The sequence below is a fragment of the Candidozyma auris genome, chromosome 7, assembly GCF_003013715.1.
Source record: "Candidozyma auris chromosome 7, complete sequence".
NCBI classification, from domain to species: Eukaryota; Fungi; Ascomycota; class Pichiomycetes; order Serinales; family Metschnikowiaceae; genus Candidozyma; species Candidozyma auris.
In genome coordinates, this window is record NC_072818.1 from 424,971 (window position 1) to 442,468 (window position 17,498).

The 17,498-nt window shown below is 45.7% G+C and overlaps 5 protein-coding genes across 5 annotated transcripts; 2 read left to right on the forward strand and 3 right to left on the reverse strand. All coding sequences in view use genetic code 12, as the record gives it.

The window, feature by feature from the left end:
• Positions 1 to 45: 45 nt before the first annotated feature.
• Positions 46 to 4,551, reverse strand: PAN1 (Pan1p; the record flags this gene model as incomplete). Its single annotated transcript, XM_029036307.2, has 1 exon — positions 46 to 4,551. One exon carries the CDS (start codon positions 4,549 to 4,551, stop codon positions 46 to 48), a length of 4,506 nt encoding a protein of 1,501 aa, XP_028889198.2.
• A 2,841-nt stretch (positions 4,552 to 7,392) lies between these two features.
• On the forward strand, positions 7,393 to 8,439 carry CJI96_0005310 (uncharacterized protein; the record flags this gene model as incomplete). The annotated part of the gene is made up of 1 exon (XM_029036308.2): positions 7,393 to 8,439. The coding sequence occupies one exon, from the start codon at positions 7,393 to 7,395 to the stop codon at positions 8,437 to 8,439; it is 1,047 nt and encodes a 348-aa protein (XP_028889199.2).
• Positions 8,440 to 8,645: 206 nt separating this feature from the next.
• THI20 (trifunctional hydroxymethylpyrimidine kinase/phosphomethylpyrimidine kinase/thiaminase) lies at positions 8,646 to 10,358 on the reverse strand (the record flags this gene model as incomplete). The annotated part of the gene is made up of 1 exon (XM_029036309.2): positions 8,646 to 10,358. One exon carries the CDS (start codon positions 10,356 to 10,358, stop codon positions 8,646 to 8,648), a length of 1,713 nt encoding a protein of 570 aa, XP_028889200.2.
• Positions 10,359 to 10,532: 174 nt separating this feature from the next.
• Positions 10,533 to 12,791, reverse strand: CJI96_0005312 (AMP deaminase; the record flags this gene model as incomplete). The annotated part of the gene is made up of 1 exon (XM_029036310.1): positions 10,533 to 12,791. One exon carries the CDS (start codon positions 12,789 to 12,791, stop codon positions 10,533 to 10,535), a length of 2,259 nt encoding a protein of 752 aa, XP_028889201.1.
• Positions 12,792 to 15,246: 2,455 nt separating this feature from the next.
• CJI96_0005313 (uncharacterized protein) lies at positions 15,247 to 17,235 on the forward strand (the record flags this gene model as incomplete). Its single annotated transcript, XM_029036312.2, has 1 exon — positions 15,247 to 17,235. One exon carries the CDS (start codon positions 15,247 to 15,249, stop codon positions 17,233 to 17,235), a length of 1,989 nt encoding a protein of 662 aa, XP_028889203.2.
• Between the last annotated feature and the right edge of the window lie 263 nt (positions 17,236 to 17,498).

The window sequence follows — 17,498 nt, forward strand, 5'->3', positions numbered from 1 at the left end:
CATTTTGTAAATAATCTAACTTGAACAAACCTTTGCATGCTATAATTATAAAACTCTACCAACCGTAGATGACTCCGCAATGTGCTTCTCACTGTCATCAACCTTTTTGAGTGACTTTCCTCCCTGAATCTGACCCAAGAGAGCACCTATGTTAGGAGGTCCACCTGGAGAAGGGGCAGCCTTTGATGTCCCCGAGTCAGATGGAGCAGAGAGGAAAGATGGGGGAGGCGGTGGCGGCGCTCCTCCACTAGGAACAGGGGGAGCCTGAGCTGGCGGGGGAGGCGGAGGAGGAGGAGGAGGAGGAGGAGCTTCTCCAGAAGGTGGAGGAGGAGCCTGTTGTGGAACGGGAGGAGCTTGCGTAGGAATAGGTGGGGCTTCTTGTGGGATTGGAGGAGCCACAGATGGTGGTGTTGGCACTTCTGGAACAGGTGGAACCTCCAGAGGGATAGGCGGAGCCAGTTGCGGAATTGGTGGGATATCTCTGGCACCGCCATTAGCAGCTTCACTCGGAGGAGAAGGCGTAGCAAATTCGTCGGTAGAATCAGAGTCGAACTCAGACGACTTGTCATCTATTGATGTATCGGGACCATTGCTTTGAGGAAGAGATGAATCTGGAGCAGCTGAAGGAGCCTGCTGCAGTGGTGGTTGAGGAGCCTCTTGTTGCGGTGGCTGAGGAGCCTGCTGAGGTGGAGGTTGAGGAACCTGTGGTGCTTCAGCAGGTGAAACTTGTTCCTGAGGCTTTGAGGGCTCTGCTACATGAGCAGGCTCAGCTGCCTTTGTGTTGCCAGTGGGGTTTCTAGTTATTGGCTGAGGCATACCACCAAAGAGTAAGCTGGCTAACTTGGCAGCACCTGCTCTATTTGGTTCATCATCATCGGATGAATTAGCCTCGTCATCACTCCAGTCATCGCTTCCCATTCCTCTTTGAGATGCTCGTTGCGCTTCCATACGTTTTTGGTCCGCTGGGGTTTGCTTCTGAGTAGGTTTGAAAAATGGATTGGTGTTCTGTGCCGACTTTGGAGTTCCACTTGATGACTCGTTTCCTTGACTGGAGCCATCACCACCAAACCTTGCGAAGGGGTTACTCTTGTGTGGACCATTTGCGGATGACTCACTCTCCTCTTTCTTTGTCTCTCCAGGACTTGTGATCGTTGCTTCAGGTGTCTTTGAGGAAGCGGGCCCTTGTGCGGACTGAGCTGCATTAGCTGTCACATTATTGTTAGTAGGTTTGTAAACTTGAGCAGGAGCCGGCGCTTCTTCTTCTTCACTCGAGTTCTCCATTTCGGCCATCTCTTTCTTCAATTTTGCAAGTCTGGCTTCCTTCTCTTGCTTTTTCCTCAACTTTTTGGCCTCGAGCTCCTTCTTCTGCTCAAGCAAAGCTGCATACTCCTCGTCATCATCGTCACTGGATTCGGTAGCCTTCTTCTCCTCTTCGGTAAGAGACTTGGGTTGAGAGCTTGCTGGAGGCTCTGCCTTTGGAACATGTTCCGGTTTCGATTCGTTCTTGTCATTTGCTTGATTTGGTGTAGGAGGCTTTGGGGAAGAGGGTTTTGGAGAAGTAGTCTGTGGTGGCAAGGATACACTTTGATTATATTGCTGACCTCTGTTTCTAGAAATGCCCAATTTGGCCAATCTCTCACTCATCCTCTTTTGAGCCTGTTCTTTAATATAAGCAGCTCTCTCCTCAGAGGTTCTGTGAGATGCTGGCGAGGAAGTGCCCGATGAAGCACTCTGTGTAGCCTGCGCACCTGTTGACTTGGATTGCTGGAAGGTTTCATCCTTGTCTTGTGCTTTAGGTTGCTGTTGTTGCAGTTTCTCCTCAAACTGTTTCAACTCATCAATGAATAGCTTCACGGCTTGTGAAACACCAACACCATTTTCCCATTTCTCTGCGCCAGCGTCATCTTTGACAGAAACTTGAAGATGAATCGCTGCGCCATCTTCCAAGTTCTTGATACTAGCTTCGATATCCTTGATCATCGATGTCTCATTCTCACATTCTTTCGAGGCATTTTCCGAAACTTGCTTGAGCTTGTTATCAGCATCTTTATTAGTTCCCTCAGAGAAGGATTTGCCCGTCAATGCAGCCATGCGTTGTCTCAAGAGAACCTTTGACTTGTGTCTTATTCTATCCTTCTCCGTAACTTCACCGTTGGGGCCGGTGCCGGTAATTTCAGAGTCACCAGCTTCAGGATTCCAGTCTGGATACTCCTTCTTCAATTTAGCTTTGGCGACTTCTGTCTTGGTTCTTGCAAGATCTTGATTGACCTTGTGAATTTTCTGAATCAAGGTAGGGACCTTGTCTTTTGTATAGTGATCTAATTTCTCCAAAAGTTGCTTCTTCTCTTCCTGAGAGCCACCAAGCGCAACATTGCTCAATTTTTGTTGAGTTTCTTTGATCTGGTTCTTCAATCCCTCGATGATCTTTGAATTGTAGTCCTCTGATTGCCTGTTTGCTATTGAATTGTGCTGATCCTCAGCATTCACAGCATCCAAAAGAATCTGCTTTTCACGAATCAATTTTTTCAACTCAGCTATGCTCAAATCACGAGACTTCGAGGACTGGACGCTGCTAGGCTGGTCTTCAAGGGGCCTTCTGCTTCTATGACGTGAATTGGAAATGTATCCCATGTCATCATCATTGTTTTTGAATCTTGATGCAGATGTCTGTTGCTTAGGAGGCTGTTGCTTGCCCTTGGAACCACCTTTCAAAGAGTTCTTGAGAGTATCTACCGAGTCCTGCAAGTACTTTGCAGAAGGAGGAATCAACTCCGGTGGTAGTCTCAAGGGAATATCGAACCCGTTCAAACGGCGGTAAACAAGATGCATGGCCACAGCAAACTCGTCTTTGTTGAGCTTACCACGGTTGCTCGAGTCACATAAGTTCCAGATAGACTCCAAGTCAGGTCTGCTCAAACCAGACTTGTTGAAAATACCGATAGCAGTCTCACCCTGAATAAAGCCCTTTCTCTCAGGATCCCAGGCAGCAAAGATACCATCGTAAATTTGTTTCTCTTGCTTGGTGATGGCCCAAGTGACATTGCTCTTCAAAGAGCCTCCCATTGCATTTTGCAAATTATTTGCGCTCAGTTGCGTATTTGATAGGAAGTGTTGTTCCATGGCATTCAAACCAGGAATTCCTCCCGTAGGAGTGTGAACAAATCCCCATTGACCAGGCTTACCCGTAGGTTGAGATTGCAATAACCCGCCAGTCTGCTGAGGCTGAAAACCGCCAGTCTGTTGAGGTTGAAAGCCACCAGTCTGCTGAGGTTGAAAGCTGCCTGTTTGTTGCGGTTGAATTCCAGTTTGCTGAGGTTGGAAGCCTCCGGTGCGTTGTTGTTGGATACCCTGCGATCCATTGAAGCCAGTGCCTTGTTGCTGAAGGAGACCAGTTTGTTGAGGCTGAGAGCCGCCCGTTGGACCGGAACCGGTGCGTTGAGCAGCCAATTGAGGCTGCTGGGCTTGGAAACCAGTACCCTGAGGCTGAAGAGGCCCAGTTCTTTGCGACTGCAATTGCTGAGGCTGCGCAGGAATCAAACTGGCAGTTTGCTGAGGTTGCAATGGGATAAGTGAGCCACCACCTGTGCGCTGTGCAGTCAACGAGTTGAAACCACCGGTAGGCTGAGCTGCGAAAGATGTTGGAGGAGGAGCAGCACCGTTGCCTGAGAAGTTCAGGATACCGGGCTGACTATCAAGCCAATCACTCTGAGAAGGTTTGGGCGCTGCGAACGACGAAAATGGAGTGTTGGCTAAGACCTTATTAGGATCTTCAGGAACGGCAAAGTTGATGGCATCCACGAAGCTCTGTACCTCATTAGCCCATTTTTGAGGCAAAACACCAGGCAAAGGCTCTCCTTTCAACGATTGGTTGCACAAGTGCAACGCCAACGCAAATTCAGGAAACAAAAGGGAACCCAGCTTGTTGGTATCGGCAAGAGTCCAGATTTCAGCCAACGTGACAGGCTGCAAACCAGAACGCAACAAAATGTCTCTAGCTGCGTCACCGGAGATGGAGTTTTCACCCTTGAGCACTGCAGTCCTGAAGAGGTGCTCGAACTTTGTCTGCTCTTCGGCAGTGATAAACGATAAACGAATAGCAGGGATCTTCAACTCCTTGTTTTCAGTCACAGAGCCCAATGCCGCCGTGAAGCCAGTTTTCTGTGCCTGCAATGGCTGCTGGCCAACACCAGCGCTACTGAACCCGGTCTGCTGAGGCTGAAATCCAGTAGGCTGCTGGAAGCCAGTTTGCTGGGGATTCAAGCCGCCAAACAGAGAAAGCTGCGGCTGGAATCCCGTTTGCTGAGGCTGAAACCCCGTTTGCTGAGGCTGGAATCCAGTTTGTTGACCTTGAAAGAGCCCTGGCTGCTGAGGCTGCTGAATCTGATTCCCTTGGTAAAACCCAGTCAGCTGCTGTTGCATGTACTGAGGCTGTTGAGGCTGCTGCTGCTGCTGGTTTTGAAAGCCGTACTGGTTTTGGTACCCAGTTTGCTGCTGCTGCTGGTAACCTCCAGGGTATTGGCCTTGGTAACCGCCCTGGAAGGAGTTGTACATGGTTGGGAAGGAAGAGGTGATAAAATAGGTGGGTTGGAGGAAACCGGCACGTAATCATATTGGAGGTCGAGTAGTGGGAGGACCCACCCGTACACCACTGTACCTCAGTAGTCAAGGGCTTGCATTCCCAAATATTTGGTTTTTATGGGGTTGAGGGCTTATGCTAGATGTAGAGGAGTTGAATTTCATAAACTTCTTTTTTTTTTAATTTTTTTTTTTTGGAACTCTGCTATTGACATTGTAAATTGTGGAGTCTGTTTCGGGCAAGCAAAGTATGGTGGTGTCCGCAGAAAGAATGGCTGCGAAAAAGGCAAAGGGCAATTGTAAGATAAACCTTCGTGGAGATCACATATTGATGGAGGACAAAAAAAAAAAAAAAAGAAATATATTCATAATTCAAGGGCCACTGACATGTAAGGAAAACACTTTGTTAGAGTCCAATTGGTGAGATTTGCTGACTCTGGAGACATGTTAGGGAAAGCCGGTAACGGCTATGCTCACCGAGTATGAAGCCGGAGAGAATGTGGAGTCAATGCCTCCAAAAAACCAGTTGATATAGAAAGTAGAAAGAATAGTTTCAGTAATTGAAGCGTGTATAATCACTAGTCTTGCTATTAGAGATTATGTTGGTATGATCATCCAGGTTGCTTCGTCATTGGTCCTAAAGATGCTATGATTCTTGGAGGACACTGGGGTTAAGAGGATGTTTGAGCAGAATCATGAAGAGGGTTTAAAGAATTAGGGGTGTAATTAGCCTGTCGTTGCAATTGGTACACGTAGCTAATCTCGAACCAAATAAATCTCTCTGATAAAAATCGTGTTGTATACTCAACTTCTTCGACTAGATCCTGGCTTGTGTTAAGTAGAGTGACGCTTAATTATATTTTGGCTAAACAATCTATGGAGATGATCCTTCCTGATAAATAATTAGTAGAAGACTCTACTCAATTTGGGGTTCATTCAAACAAGATCACAAATGGTCGCCCATATAGGTATTGTTCCAAGTGTCAAAGCCGGGCCACGCTGATGACATGTGCAAAGGCATCAATTATTGTCCTCCTAAAAAATGATTCCGTAAATATAGAGGCCGAGTTGAAAAGCCATAAATCAAGAAGAATCTCAGGAATCCAGGTAGATCACCAGCTGGGGAATCAAATACCGATAAAAACAGGTCATCTTCTTATATGGCCGACGACGACTTCATTTGAGACACTGGGAGTCCGCTTCACATTGTAAACAAATGAAGCCTTCTGCTTGACTTCGTTAAGAGCCCCATTACGCTCTATGTCTTTGGAAGATCTCGCTATATATCCCAAGGTTATGGTAAAATCAACGCTAATCTCCCTAACGGAGAAGAAATCATAATTAGTAAGGTTTGGTACATCGCTGCCTCCAACATCATCTCAGCCAAAAGGGGATTGGAAGAACGCTACGCCTAGACACCAAAACTCACCTTGTGGTTGATGATTGCAAATTAGTTGTGGGTCGTGGTGTACCTTCTGGGTACTACAAATTGAATTTGAAGTGCCAATAGTCTGATATTAGCCCTGGTCGACCTTTCAACATCTGACTTTGATTATATCAAGAACAGATTCGTCAAATTCTATAGCGCGTAGTCAAGTCTGTCGACTGGAAAACAGAAGCTGTCTACTCCGAAAAAGCTCATTGAAACGAAATAGAAACGGTCATCTTCTTCAACAGAAAATCAATTTCAGAAAGACAAGACCTGACCCACAACCGGTACCAAGTGATACAAGGAGTCGTTGTCGAGACTGTAGCCGTGCCACCCAGGCCCAACGCATCAAGTGACGCAAACGTATTCACATTTCTACCAGACTTAAGAACTCAATGGCCAATGGGCAAATTCTCTTTTAGCATGTTTCAGTTGATAGTTACAACATACACTACTGTGTCACGTCAAACAACTGCACAGGGTACCAATTGCAGTAGATTGAGCTCGACCAATGGGAAAAGAGGTTAGTTGCTGGTCTGTTTTGAACAGGACGTTTTGTGCAAAGGGATCCTTGATAAAATAGATCCCAAACCTTTCTTTCAGTCTCTACACTGGCAGCACCCAGCTTCTACATGGAAAATCAGAGGATCTTCGATCTAGTCAAAATCGTACGTTGAGTAACTAACGAAGCTATAGGAAAAGTACAGACTTTATAGATATCGGATAGAGTTTCAAATATCCTCGTTGGAGTGATATGTATCATGGAGGTACAAAAAGCCTGCCCTAAGTTTAAAAGCCGTGCTCTCACTCAAGATTTTTAGGATATGAGCCTCATATGTAGCAATTGACTGCAAAACACCCATTTTGCCACAACCACAAATGGAATTCTTTAGTTCAATCAACGACATTATGGTTTTCTATAATAGATGAGAACTTGGTTCCTAACCATTTATGTTAAGCTTAACATTGTGACCTTCAGCCGTGCCCTGCAAGACGTACATCCAAAAAAGTAATAGATTTCGCAGCCATTTTGACACCACTGGCTGGGTTTCACATATTTCGTAGTTCACATATTCATGTAATAGTAGCCAATTCAGGCTTCCTTTTAGACTTCATCATCTCTATTTCAAGCCAATTGGCTGTTGCTAAGAGATGGTTATCGTTGGTGTTGCCTGCGATCCTAATCTACCAACTTCCGCATTGAGCGGGGCCTGTCTTTGTACCAAAGGGTATAAAAGGCGAATTCCTCATAAAATACCCAAATCCTTTTCTATACCTTATCTTTTTTACTATCGAACGAAATCGGCTTCTAATTAAACTACAGAAGCAGATTTCAGCAAAGAGTAACACAAACAGAGACAACCTATTCAGTAACTGATCAAACACTAATGTTGGAATTCATCAACCAAGGTGCTGATTTGTTGGGCGGAGGTTTCACCTTCGCCGCCGGTGTATTGTGCGCCAGATGGGATAATATGGGAAATATCATCCACCATGACAATTGGGTCATCAAGATCTACTGGGCGCCTGGCCATTACGAGTTCTTCAAGGAGATTCTCCAACGGGCACATTTTGACCCAGTGGCACTAGATTGCGCTCAACGCTTGTATTATAATAAGCTAAACGAGCTAGATGAAATCTTTTTTAGATGGGACCGACCTATCAAATGCTGGTATGGTGGACATCACCCGGAGATTTATTATGAGGAAGAGCATGAGAGGTATCACGAGGACCAGCTCGAGGAGGAACTAGATGATATAATGCTCGAGGAGGAAATCTTAAAGGAGATCGAGAATGAGATTCAGAAGAAGATCCTGAGGGAGATTGAGAAGGAGATCCAGGAGGAGTATGTGTGGGAGATCGAGCAGGAAGAGATCATGAACGATATCAAGATGATTGAAGGAGAGGAAGAGAGATGGTTGAGAGAGATCGACTTGATCAAGAAGGAGAAGACTGATGTCGTAATTGTGAAGGATGCTGAGTTGTCGGTGAAGGGAAAAGTTGAAGCTGGCGAGGAGACGATGTACAAAAAGAAGATCTTAGAAAGCAGCGAGAAAGACCCAGAGAAGAAGCCGAAATCGAAGGAGAATGCCCAGAAAGAAAGCTTTTTTGACGACTCAGAACCTCAGAGCGATAGTTCGGACGTTGACAAACACAGTACCGCCGAAACATCACCTGAGCAGCTGCCGAAACGTTCAAAGGCGAACTCGCGTCACACTAATTTCAAGGCGAAGGAGATGGGGACTCCAAAGCTGGACAGAAAAATTCAAAATAAGGGACACGAGAACGCACCGGTGAAGGCTCTGGCAAAGACGACGAAGACGTCCAAGAATCGTGAGAACAGGAAGGCAAAGAAGGCGGCGAGGAAAAATGGGATTTGTGCTCTTCAGGATCAAACCACGTTGTTTAAGGTTTCAAAGTTGGTAAGCGTTTAGATCATTTTTGTTGTGTGGCAGTGCATTGTTGGAGCCGACATGGAAGAATGAGATTGGGGACCTTGTTCGGAAGTAGAGGGCTACGCTTTCATTTGTCACACACACTGGATGGTTTGACGCTTCGATACAGCTTCTACGTAGTTCACTTGATATTTGTTTATGACACTGGCGTAGATGGTGGTCCTTTGCTTCGTCTATTGTAGCCTCTACTTTAAAGATTCTGTGATCTCATCCCAGAAGGCAATCTCCAACTTTGTGACGTCGTTGAAGATGGTCACCAACTCTTCGAGCCTCTGTTCTGAGAGATCTATGCTTGTAACGATGTCATCCAACACCTTCTTCCCTAGCTCATTAGCTTCATTGTACCAGTCTGAAGTGTAGTCGTCGAGCCAGGATGCATACGTGTTCGATTCATCTTCCGACGACAAGACACCAAGGGAACCGTCGTGCTTTTTACGTAGAGCCTTGCCGAATATACCAGCATCCGCATAACCATGAAGACAAGGCGCCAAAGCTACCTTGATCCCAAGAAAGTCCTGAGTTTTACCCATTCTCAACAAGTAGTCGCAGTAGGCAAGACATGGCTTCGCTGGTTGAAGCTCGGAGTCCAATTCTGCCCTATCAAAATCGACGTTATATTTCTTGAGCAATTTAATCTTGTGTCTCTCGAGCTCCTTCATAATACTGTCAATCACCTCTGCCTGAGCGTGAATTTGCTTATAAGACGGAGCCACCAGGGCCGCGAGCCCGTGGATCTGGGCATAGTTGATCAAGTAGTAAAAATCCTGTTTCAAATAGAAGAGAAACTTTTCGAAGGGGAGCTTGTTGGTGGCTACGAGCTCAACAAATGGGTGCTCCACATACCTCCTCCAGTTTTCCTTGATCAACGGGTGGTTTGTAAAGAAGGCAAGAATGTCACCATGTTTTTCCTTCAAGTCTCTCCCGATGGTTGAGGAGCCCTTAATCACGCTTTGGAAACTGATGTTCCCTGCGTTTGTATGATCTACTGGCCCATGACCATGTCCTAACTTGGACGCCAAAGTAAGCATTCCAGTATGTACATAGTTGATCGAGAGCGGGATTGCCCCCTGAAGAGAGAGCCCCTTCGCAATGTTCGACGCAATCGAGCTTGCCAAGGTGCAGCCAGTACCATGAGTGTTGCTCAGGACGATGTATGGCGACCTGAAGATGGTGATCTTGTCAGCATCTTTTTCATAGAGCACATCAGCGATTACAAGATCACTGGATTCTTTCTCGCCCGCAAGCTCCCCAGTTCTAGTCCAAGGTATGTGCCCACCTTTCAAGAGAATGTTGTTGCACTTGAGAATCTTTTGCAACTCAACAGTGAGCTTTTCAACATCGGCGATTTTACTCACCTCCGGAGCCTTGCCTTGCTTTGCTTCATACAACAGCAACGCTTCCACGAAGTTTGGGGTGCACAAAAACGTCGATGGAAAGATCTTATCAAAGCACAACTGCACCGCCTTGTTATTCGTGAGCGTTACACCGGAAGTGCTCACCATGACAGGATCCATGACAATCTTAATGCCTTTTTTGTTTAAATAATCGATATTCTCGGAGAGAACTGTAGCAGCTTCCTCGGTGAGCATACCTGTCTTCACCACCTTCAAAGGATGATCCCCATCATACCCCTCGATAAAGTCGTCGAAGTTCTTCTTCAAGATCTTTCTCAAATGCTCAATTGGCGTCTTTTCTACAGCCTCGACGCCACTAGCATTCTGAGCAGTCAATGCGGCTATGCAAGTGAGCCCATAGACCTCATGGGCGTTGATGGTCTTGATGTCAGCCTCGATACCAGCACCTCCGGAGGAGTCCAGCCCAGCGATGGTGAGAACGGCAGGAAGCGATCTAGTAGTGACCTGGGGACTTAAAAGATCAACGTAAGATGTAGTAGGCATGAAGGTTTAAGGAAAGAATGTAAAGAGCTTAAGCAATGATACTTCATTGGATCAAACCCTTGTGCACGCATTGGACCTTGATGGGTTCCGTTAGCGCATGCGCATATCGTATGCGCGTAGACGGCACAGTGCTCAATACGCCTTTGGGATAATTCATTTGGGGAACTTTCTTCATCAAATTTTATCCTTGTCCAAAGATGTATAGTATTTGACGAGATTCAATTCGCTTTGGAGAGTCTCCTCACGATAACTGACACGAATGTCGGGCACGTTAGTCTTCTCAATATCGTTGCCTGCAACACCCCCTGCCATGTAGTTTTTTCCGAGCCAGTGCTTTTTGATGGCTGCCTCATATCCTGACTGCTTCACCGAATTCATGGCCAACTCACACATGTCCACACCACTGAACTTGTATATTTGTGCCGCCACAGAATACTCCTCGATCAATGGCTCTTTAGTGTACGAAAACTGTAACGGATCGTCCGTAGACAAAGACACATTGAGACCACGCTTGAAAAAGCTGAAGAATGGATTCTTGTCGTAGGTCAAAAACAAGGCGTTGTTGGACAATGGCGAAACAGCCAATCCGATCTGGTCCAAGTAGAACAAGTACTGGACGAAAGGAAGCTTGCGCAATCTGATACCGTGGGAAATCGAGTGGGTGGTCAAAAATGCAGAGATCAAATGCTCTGGGTCACCAGCCTCACCGCAGTGTGGCCTAAGAACGAAAGTGTTGTAGCCCAATCCAGCTCTTAGTCTGTTCAACGCAACTAAATCAGCGTAGAGGTAGTACAAGTAGTAAGAATATGGAGGGTTTTTGTCACCATCCCACTCAGATGCTGGAGGGAAGTACTTGGCATTGATTGGTCTCTCTGGCTTGGACTCGTCATCCACAGAGTCGAAACCAACCACTCTTTGCAAGAAGATATGCAAGTTAGGGTTCAGCTTGGGGTCGAGTGACACTTTGAAAAGTGGCTCAAACAAGTTGGTCATGATTTGGTTGAAGCTGTTCACATTGCCGTTCTTCTTGTACAAGTCGTAAAGTCTTGGCACCTGGATCAACCATCTGACGTTGTGAGAAAACAACTTGTTGTCGACAATCCATCTGGCTAACTTGTCCCACTCATCATATGAGCGACCATAAATGGAGATTCTTAATTCTACCATTTGGTACTTGGAATTCTCAAGATCTTCGAAAACCTGTTTTGTGATTTCGGCCAAGTACTTCCCGTTGATGAAGTTATCCGTCTTCAAGAAGATCTCACGCAAACGAGATTCACCAATTGGGTTATACTTCAAGTTGAACTTGTCAAAACGATGGAAAGTGTCTGTGTGGGCGTGCATATCCAAAGTGTCAATCGATAAGTCGTAGGCAGTAAGCTTCAACGAATCAAACACCTCTTGCAATGTCAAAAGCTTTCCGTCTCTGAAAATGACTTGCTCCTCCGGCACAGTCTTCAACTTATACTTGATGAAACGCAACAAATGCTTCTGGTTCATGCAAGCACTGTGGTGAATATGGGTGTCCACCTTTCTAACGTTGTAGAAGTCTCTATGAGGGTTGCCCTTAGATTGCTTGTTCTCTTCAAAATCATTAAGCAAGTAGTACATGTTCCACTTTGTCTCCAAATACTCAAGACGCTTGAAGGCAAAGGACTTGATAGGCCCATCAGAGGAGATTCTGGCGATCTTATTCAAGTCTGTGTAATACTCACGCAAAGTTGGAGCATGAGAGATCGGCTCACCTGTCTCTTTATCAATGATCTGGTAGACGTCCTCAGCATTGTGTCTCAATTCATACTTGTCAGTCATGTCTTTGTCAGGAACAGGGAACTTGCTCATCTCGATCTCCTCCTCTTCCAAGTGCTGGCCCGGAAGCTGGTTGAACTTGTTCTTCAGCTTGTACGTTGGCTTTGGCGGAGGAGGGTAGATGACCCAGTCATCGTGGTTCTTTGGGTTGTCCAACTCATTTCTCTGCAAGGACAAGTCCATATACTTGTGTCTCATGTCCAAGCACATCTTGACCTTCTCAAACAAGTCCACTAGTTCACTTGAAGGATACTCCTCAGGCAACGCATTTGTGTGGTCTCTGGGTTGCTTCCCGGGCAAGTTGATCCCTTGAGTCGCCACCAGCGGGTGAGGGTGGAAAGTCGTAGGCAAGTCAATCACCGACTGTCTACGCTGACGGCCAAACAGTTTCGAGGAGCGTGCGGTTGAGCTGCGTCTGGAATGACCATCTTTTTCGTTCTGGTCCTGAAGTGCTTCGAATGCCCTGATCTTCAAGTCGTGGTCCTTGATAAACCTGTCTTCGGTGGTTGAAAAATGAGTCAGAGCCAAGCTCAGAGCCAACATTCCGTCGTCCAGATCGTCATATTGGTGCACGTCGTCAACAGGCAGGAGATAGTGTTCGTCGTCGGAAGAGGCTACGTTCATGGCAGCGAATGGAGGTGAAGGTGGTAGAGTAGTAGGTGGATGTTGATAGAGATGAGTGCGAAGATGAAGAGTGGCCGAAGGAGCAAAGTTTGATGTTCAACTGAGTTGCACGGTATGATTTGAGGGCAAAGGGGATTCATGAGACGATAAAGTCTAGGTAGAGGAATACGATGAGCTGGAAAAAGAAGGGATTTTGTGGCACTTTTTGGTGAAACTGCTTGGGGACTTGGTGCTTTCGGAGTTTCATGGTGTGCACACCGAGAACGTAGATAGGAGAGATGATAAAGGACACCCAGAAGAAACTTCATGTATACACCCAGAAGATACTTCATGTATAGATAGGAAAGAGAGTCTTGTTGTGGAAAGCTGTTGAATTCTTTTAGCTGGGATCGGAATTCACACTTTTGCGGTGTCGACCTTGTATTATGGCTGAAATACGGGTATCCCAGCGTACATCACAGTAGGACGACCCCACTATTACACTTTCGTGAAAGATGTGGCGAAGTAAGGGCAAATGCTCTTAAGATAAGGGCAAAAAGGTAATATGTTTGGGGATGTTGTGAGAATTCGCTTCTGAAGGATGTTCATCGACTAGGTAAAGTAAAGTATCCTGGGAAAGAGGCACGATGAGTAGAGGGCAATACATGAAACTTCATAAAAAAAAAGGGGTGGGACTTTCCTGTGGTTCTTACATCAAAGCCTAAATCCATCGAGCTTTCAAGTTCTTTCGAAATGTGGATTTTTGTCTTTTTTCTCTTTTTTGCTTCACTAGGTGCTTGCCTCTGGGGTGCAGCATACCTAGGACGCACATTTTTGCAACCATTTTCTCAACCACTTCCACCCACAACAACCACCACACCCAACCCACCAGAATACTCAAAGCGTCCATGAAATATTACTTGCGGACGAATGGCTTTGCTGAACACCAATAGATACACTTTGTGGTCCAAGAAAACGAACCATCCATTGGAAACATACTTTCGGGACACACACCTCAGAGCACTAACAATGAGGTCCAGGTGAAACAGAATTCCACCACTGGACCTCAGAATTTGTTCCCAAGGCGTTTTCTGGCACCACCCATAATCGGTCGTGGAGGGCCCACTGATCGTGACCTTCGTGAAGTCTATCCCAATGGCGTTACTGAGCCGAGATTGGTGAAACTCAACACTACCGAGCTCCTTAAGAGGAGCTCGAAAAGCACTACGGGGATGCTTTACGTTCTTCCAAGCGAAGCAAATTTGCAGACGTCCCGCCCACAAACTACCCCAGAAAATAATGAACAGGGAGAAAATGAACATGGAGAAAATGAACAGGGAAACAATGAGGCGAGGAGGAGAAGATCCAATTTTAAAGTAGCTGTTTTAGCAGCAAAGCCTATCATGGGAATAATTACTGCTGTCATCGGCCTTGCAGGGTGTTATAAGGGATTCAGACCCTTGAGTCATTCAGTGAAGCTTGTTGAAGAAGGAGCCAATATGGCGACTGCAAGCCAATTTGTCTTGGAAGAACCAGGGCCACAGTCGAGCTCGCTCGTCAAAAAGCATTCGTCTATTCTCAAGTGGAGTGCTGCTATAGGTGGAGCTGTTCTGTGGGTATCCTTACACGTCGTCTTTGGATTAGCTCCAGCGGAAAGCTTGGGATGGATCGGTATCCTTCAACGCGTTTCGACTTTGTGTTTTAATTTAGCACTTCAATGTCCTGAAGTGACTCCTTTGGGTGATGCTGAGTTGCAGAGGTAGCGAAGTCTTCGCAAAAATGTCATTTGCACACAATGCCACGATTATATCGTGATCCAGAAAAAAGAAAAGAAAATATAAAAGAAGGCCCCTTCTCTTGTGACCCTCGCACACAGTCAACTCCGTGCCAGTAACCTTGTAAATTATGTGCTGTTGCAACCTCTTTCTTCAATGCAGTAGTCGAAGAGAACATAAATCTGTCCTTCCTCGATGTAATAGAAATTATTTGCGGAAACAAGCCTTGTGGGTTTGGGCTTCTTTATCTCGGAAAGGCAGTGAAATTTAGTAATGCCTCACATTGGTAGAACGTGTCTCAAACTCCACTTTGAGTAGTTTCAGATCGTCCTCCGACCTACGCTTAATTTCGCGCCATAGCGGCCTTGATACAGAAAGGGTCCTTGCCAGATGACAGTGCCTGAATACTCTCTGGTCCATACATTCAACTTCCTAGGAATGCCCAAAAGAAATGATATGGATCAAATCTCGTTGCGTGTCAATCATAATTGGTAACTTGAAGCAATGGTTGGATGCATAGCGTCACATGGATGCTTCTTTCCCAACATGTTAAGCGCAAGGAGCCTGCTTCTTCTTGAATAAAGAGTTTCGAACTTCTGCTTTGGTGAGGCAAATTACCCCTATTTTTCGCTCAAACAAGGAATGAAGTATAAAACCTGTAATTATCAATAAGTACTACTTCGACCACACCTTCATTCACCATGGGTCAGAAGAAGCATTCCACTTACGTGATAGCCGCAGTAGACGAAAAAACACTAGCTTCATTGAATGAGCTAGAATCCGCGAGAGCAAAGTTTGTGTCCCATTCTATTGCGATCAACAACTTAAATAGCCGTGGGTACGTGTCTTGCGAACTCAAGGAATGGTGTAAAGAAGAACCCGTGATTGAACAAAGGACTTGGGTACTGAAGAGTCTATCTCAACGAGTGTTTTTGAGCCAAGAGAATCTGCTTTTGTATGTTATCTGCAGCAAACACTACGGTAGCTACAGAGAAAGCGAAACAAACGCTGATTGGAATGCAATCTCAGTTAGGCGATTCGGTGGATGCTTCCTCAAGGTCCAGAAGCAATACTCCAAACGTGCCCCTGTCAATAATCCAATGAAAGATATTCTCTATGGAGATAATCAATCAGCAGAGCAGTCAGATTGCGTGCTTGAGTCCAAACAGGGTCTGCACAAGTTGAGGCTTCAGGTCAGCTTCAATAAACCAAAGGACTTTCAGCAAGAGAACACTCGTATCGTGAAGCCCAAAATGGAGGTCTCGGAATTCACCAAGTTAGAATTGACGGCCAACTGCGGCCCTTCGACGTGCTCAACTTCAATGGGTTTGGAATTGAGTGGGATTGTGGTGTGTCTCTTAGAGGTTAGCGCCTCAAAGACTACAACGACTTCCACCGCCAAGTATGTACTCCGTCAAAAAACGTTGTTGAATACAAAACTCAAGCAAAAACTCAATTGGAATGGAAGCGTTGATGGTGCAATGGCCTCATTACAGTTCCTACTTCAAGACTGTGTACTTCCAGACTTAGAAGCTTCTCAATTTGCCAGTCATTATTGGAGAACCTATGGTATCAAGATCACAATCAAGCTTTCTTCGAAGAAGACAAGTCTCGAGCTTCCTGTGTTTATGGAGGTGGCCGTGGGGTATGAAGATCGCTACCATATTGAGCTCACTCGATTTCAAATGAACCCGCCCGACAGGGACTTTGTTCTGTTCAAGAAATTGTTCGAGCCTCGTCTCACACAACTTTATCATCGAACACTTCTCATGACCCCTGACTTTGGCCACAGAGGACTCCATACTGATACCTTCTCTATTGACGGAACAACGGTAGCGGTAACAAACGGGAAAGTAGTGAGACAAATAGCGTCCGACATAATGAAAGACAAGGCTTTCGACGATAAATTAATTCTTTTAGGATACATGGGGGTCCGAGTTCAGCCCAAGGTGACGGATGACGAGAACTACATTATTTGCAAAGTATGCAAGGGCTCTGACATTGTAACAAGGTACCCAGTCGATCCAGATGAAATGTATGGTGGGCTTTTTTTAGTGATAAACAGGTGTCTAGTTCACTATAACTTTCCCTTTGCAATGAGAACGGAGAAAAGAGTGTTTGAAAATACACCACTACTTGAACTGATCTTCATTGACAGTGTCTTCAAGTCTGGAACCACTATCCTCGACGAAAGACATGTCATTGTGGTGGATTCATATTTGATCGCCTCGGTAGGACTCCTTTTATGCTTCAACAATCCGCAGTATCGTCACCGAAAACATGTTGTCCTCACTTGTTACAGCGTTAATGTCGTTTTACAAGAGTACTTCACAAGCAACGACAAAGAAAAGGGAGTAGATTATTCTGACAGAATGTGGGGGTTATTCAAAAATCCGTTCATGTCAGTAACCACTCGAGTACCATTGGACAAGACTATGCATGGTATGCCCGCTTGTACAATTCCTCCAGAGTGGTATAACTGTGCTGTCCACTCGTGCGGACCCACTTTCTTTTCAGAAACGCTCAACAGGCAATTCAGAATTCTAGTCGAGTTTGAATTGTCCCTTGATTGTGAACCATCTGCAACATTTTTTCACTACATACCTGTGGACATTGCCGCTCACCCAGATGACGATGCCACTTCTCTTCCACCACCTCCACCCCCCTATGAAGTGACGGAAGGTACCTAAATTCACATTGTTTTGTAATATGCTAGTTTTATTATTTATTGATTCATCGAGATAGAATTTTGTAAATAACTACCACTTCCGTGGGAGCAGTTTGAGACCAGTGGTTGTGTGAAAGACGACAAAACGGTGGAGGTGGGCAACGACACTTCCAAGTTGCTCAGGCTCTTGTGCTAGGCAAGAGATGGCTCGTTCAAAATGTATGGTCGTGGACCGCTACTATATAAAGAAAGCATACACAGATAGCGTACATATAGCCATTCTTT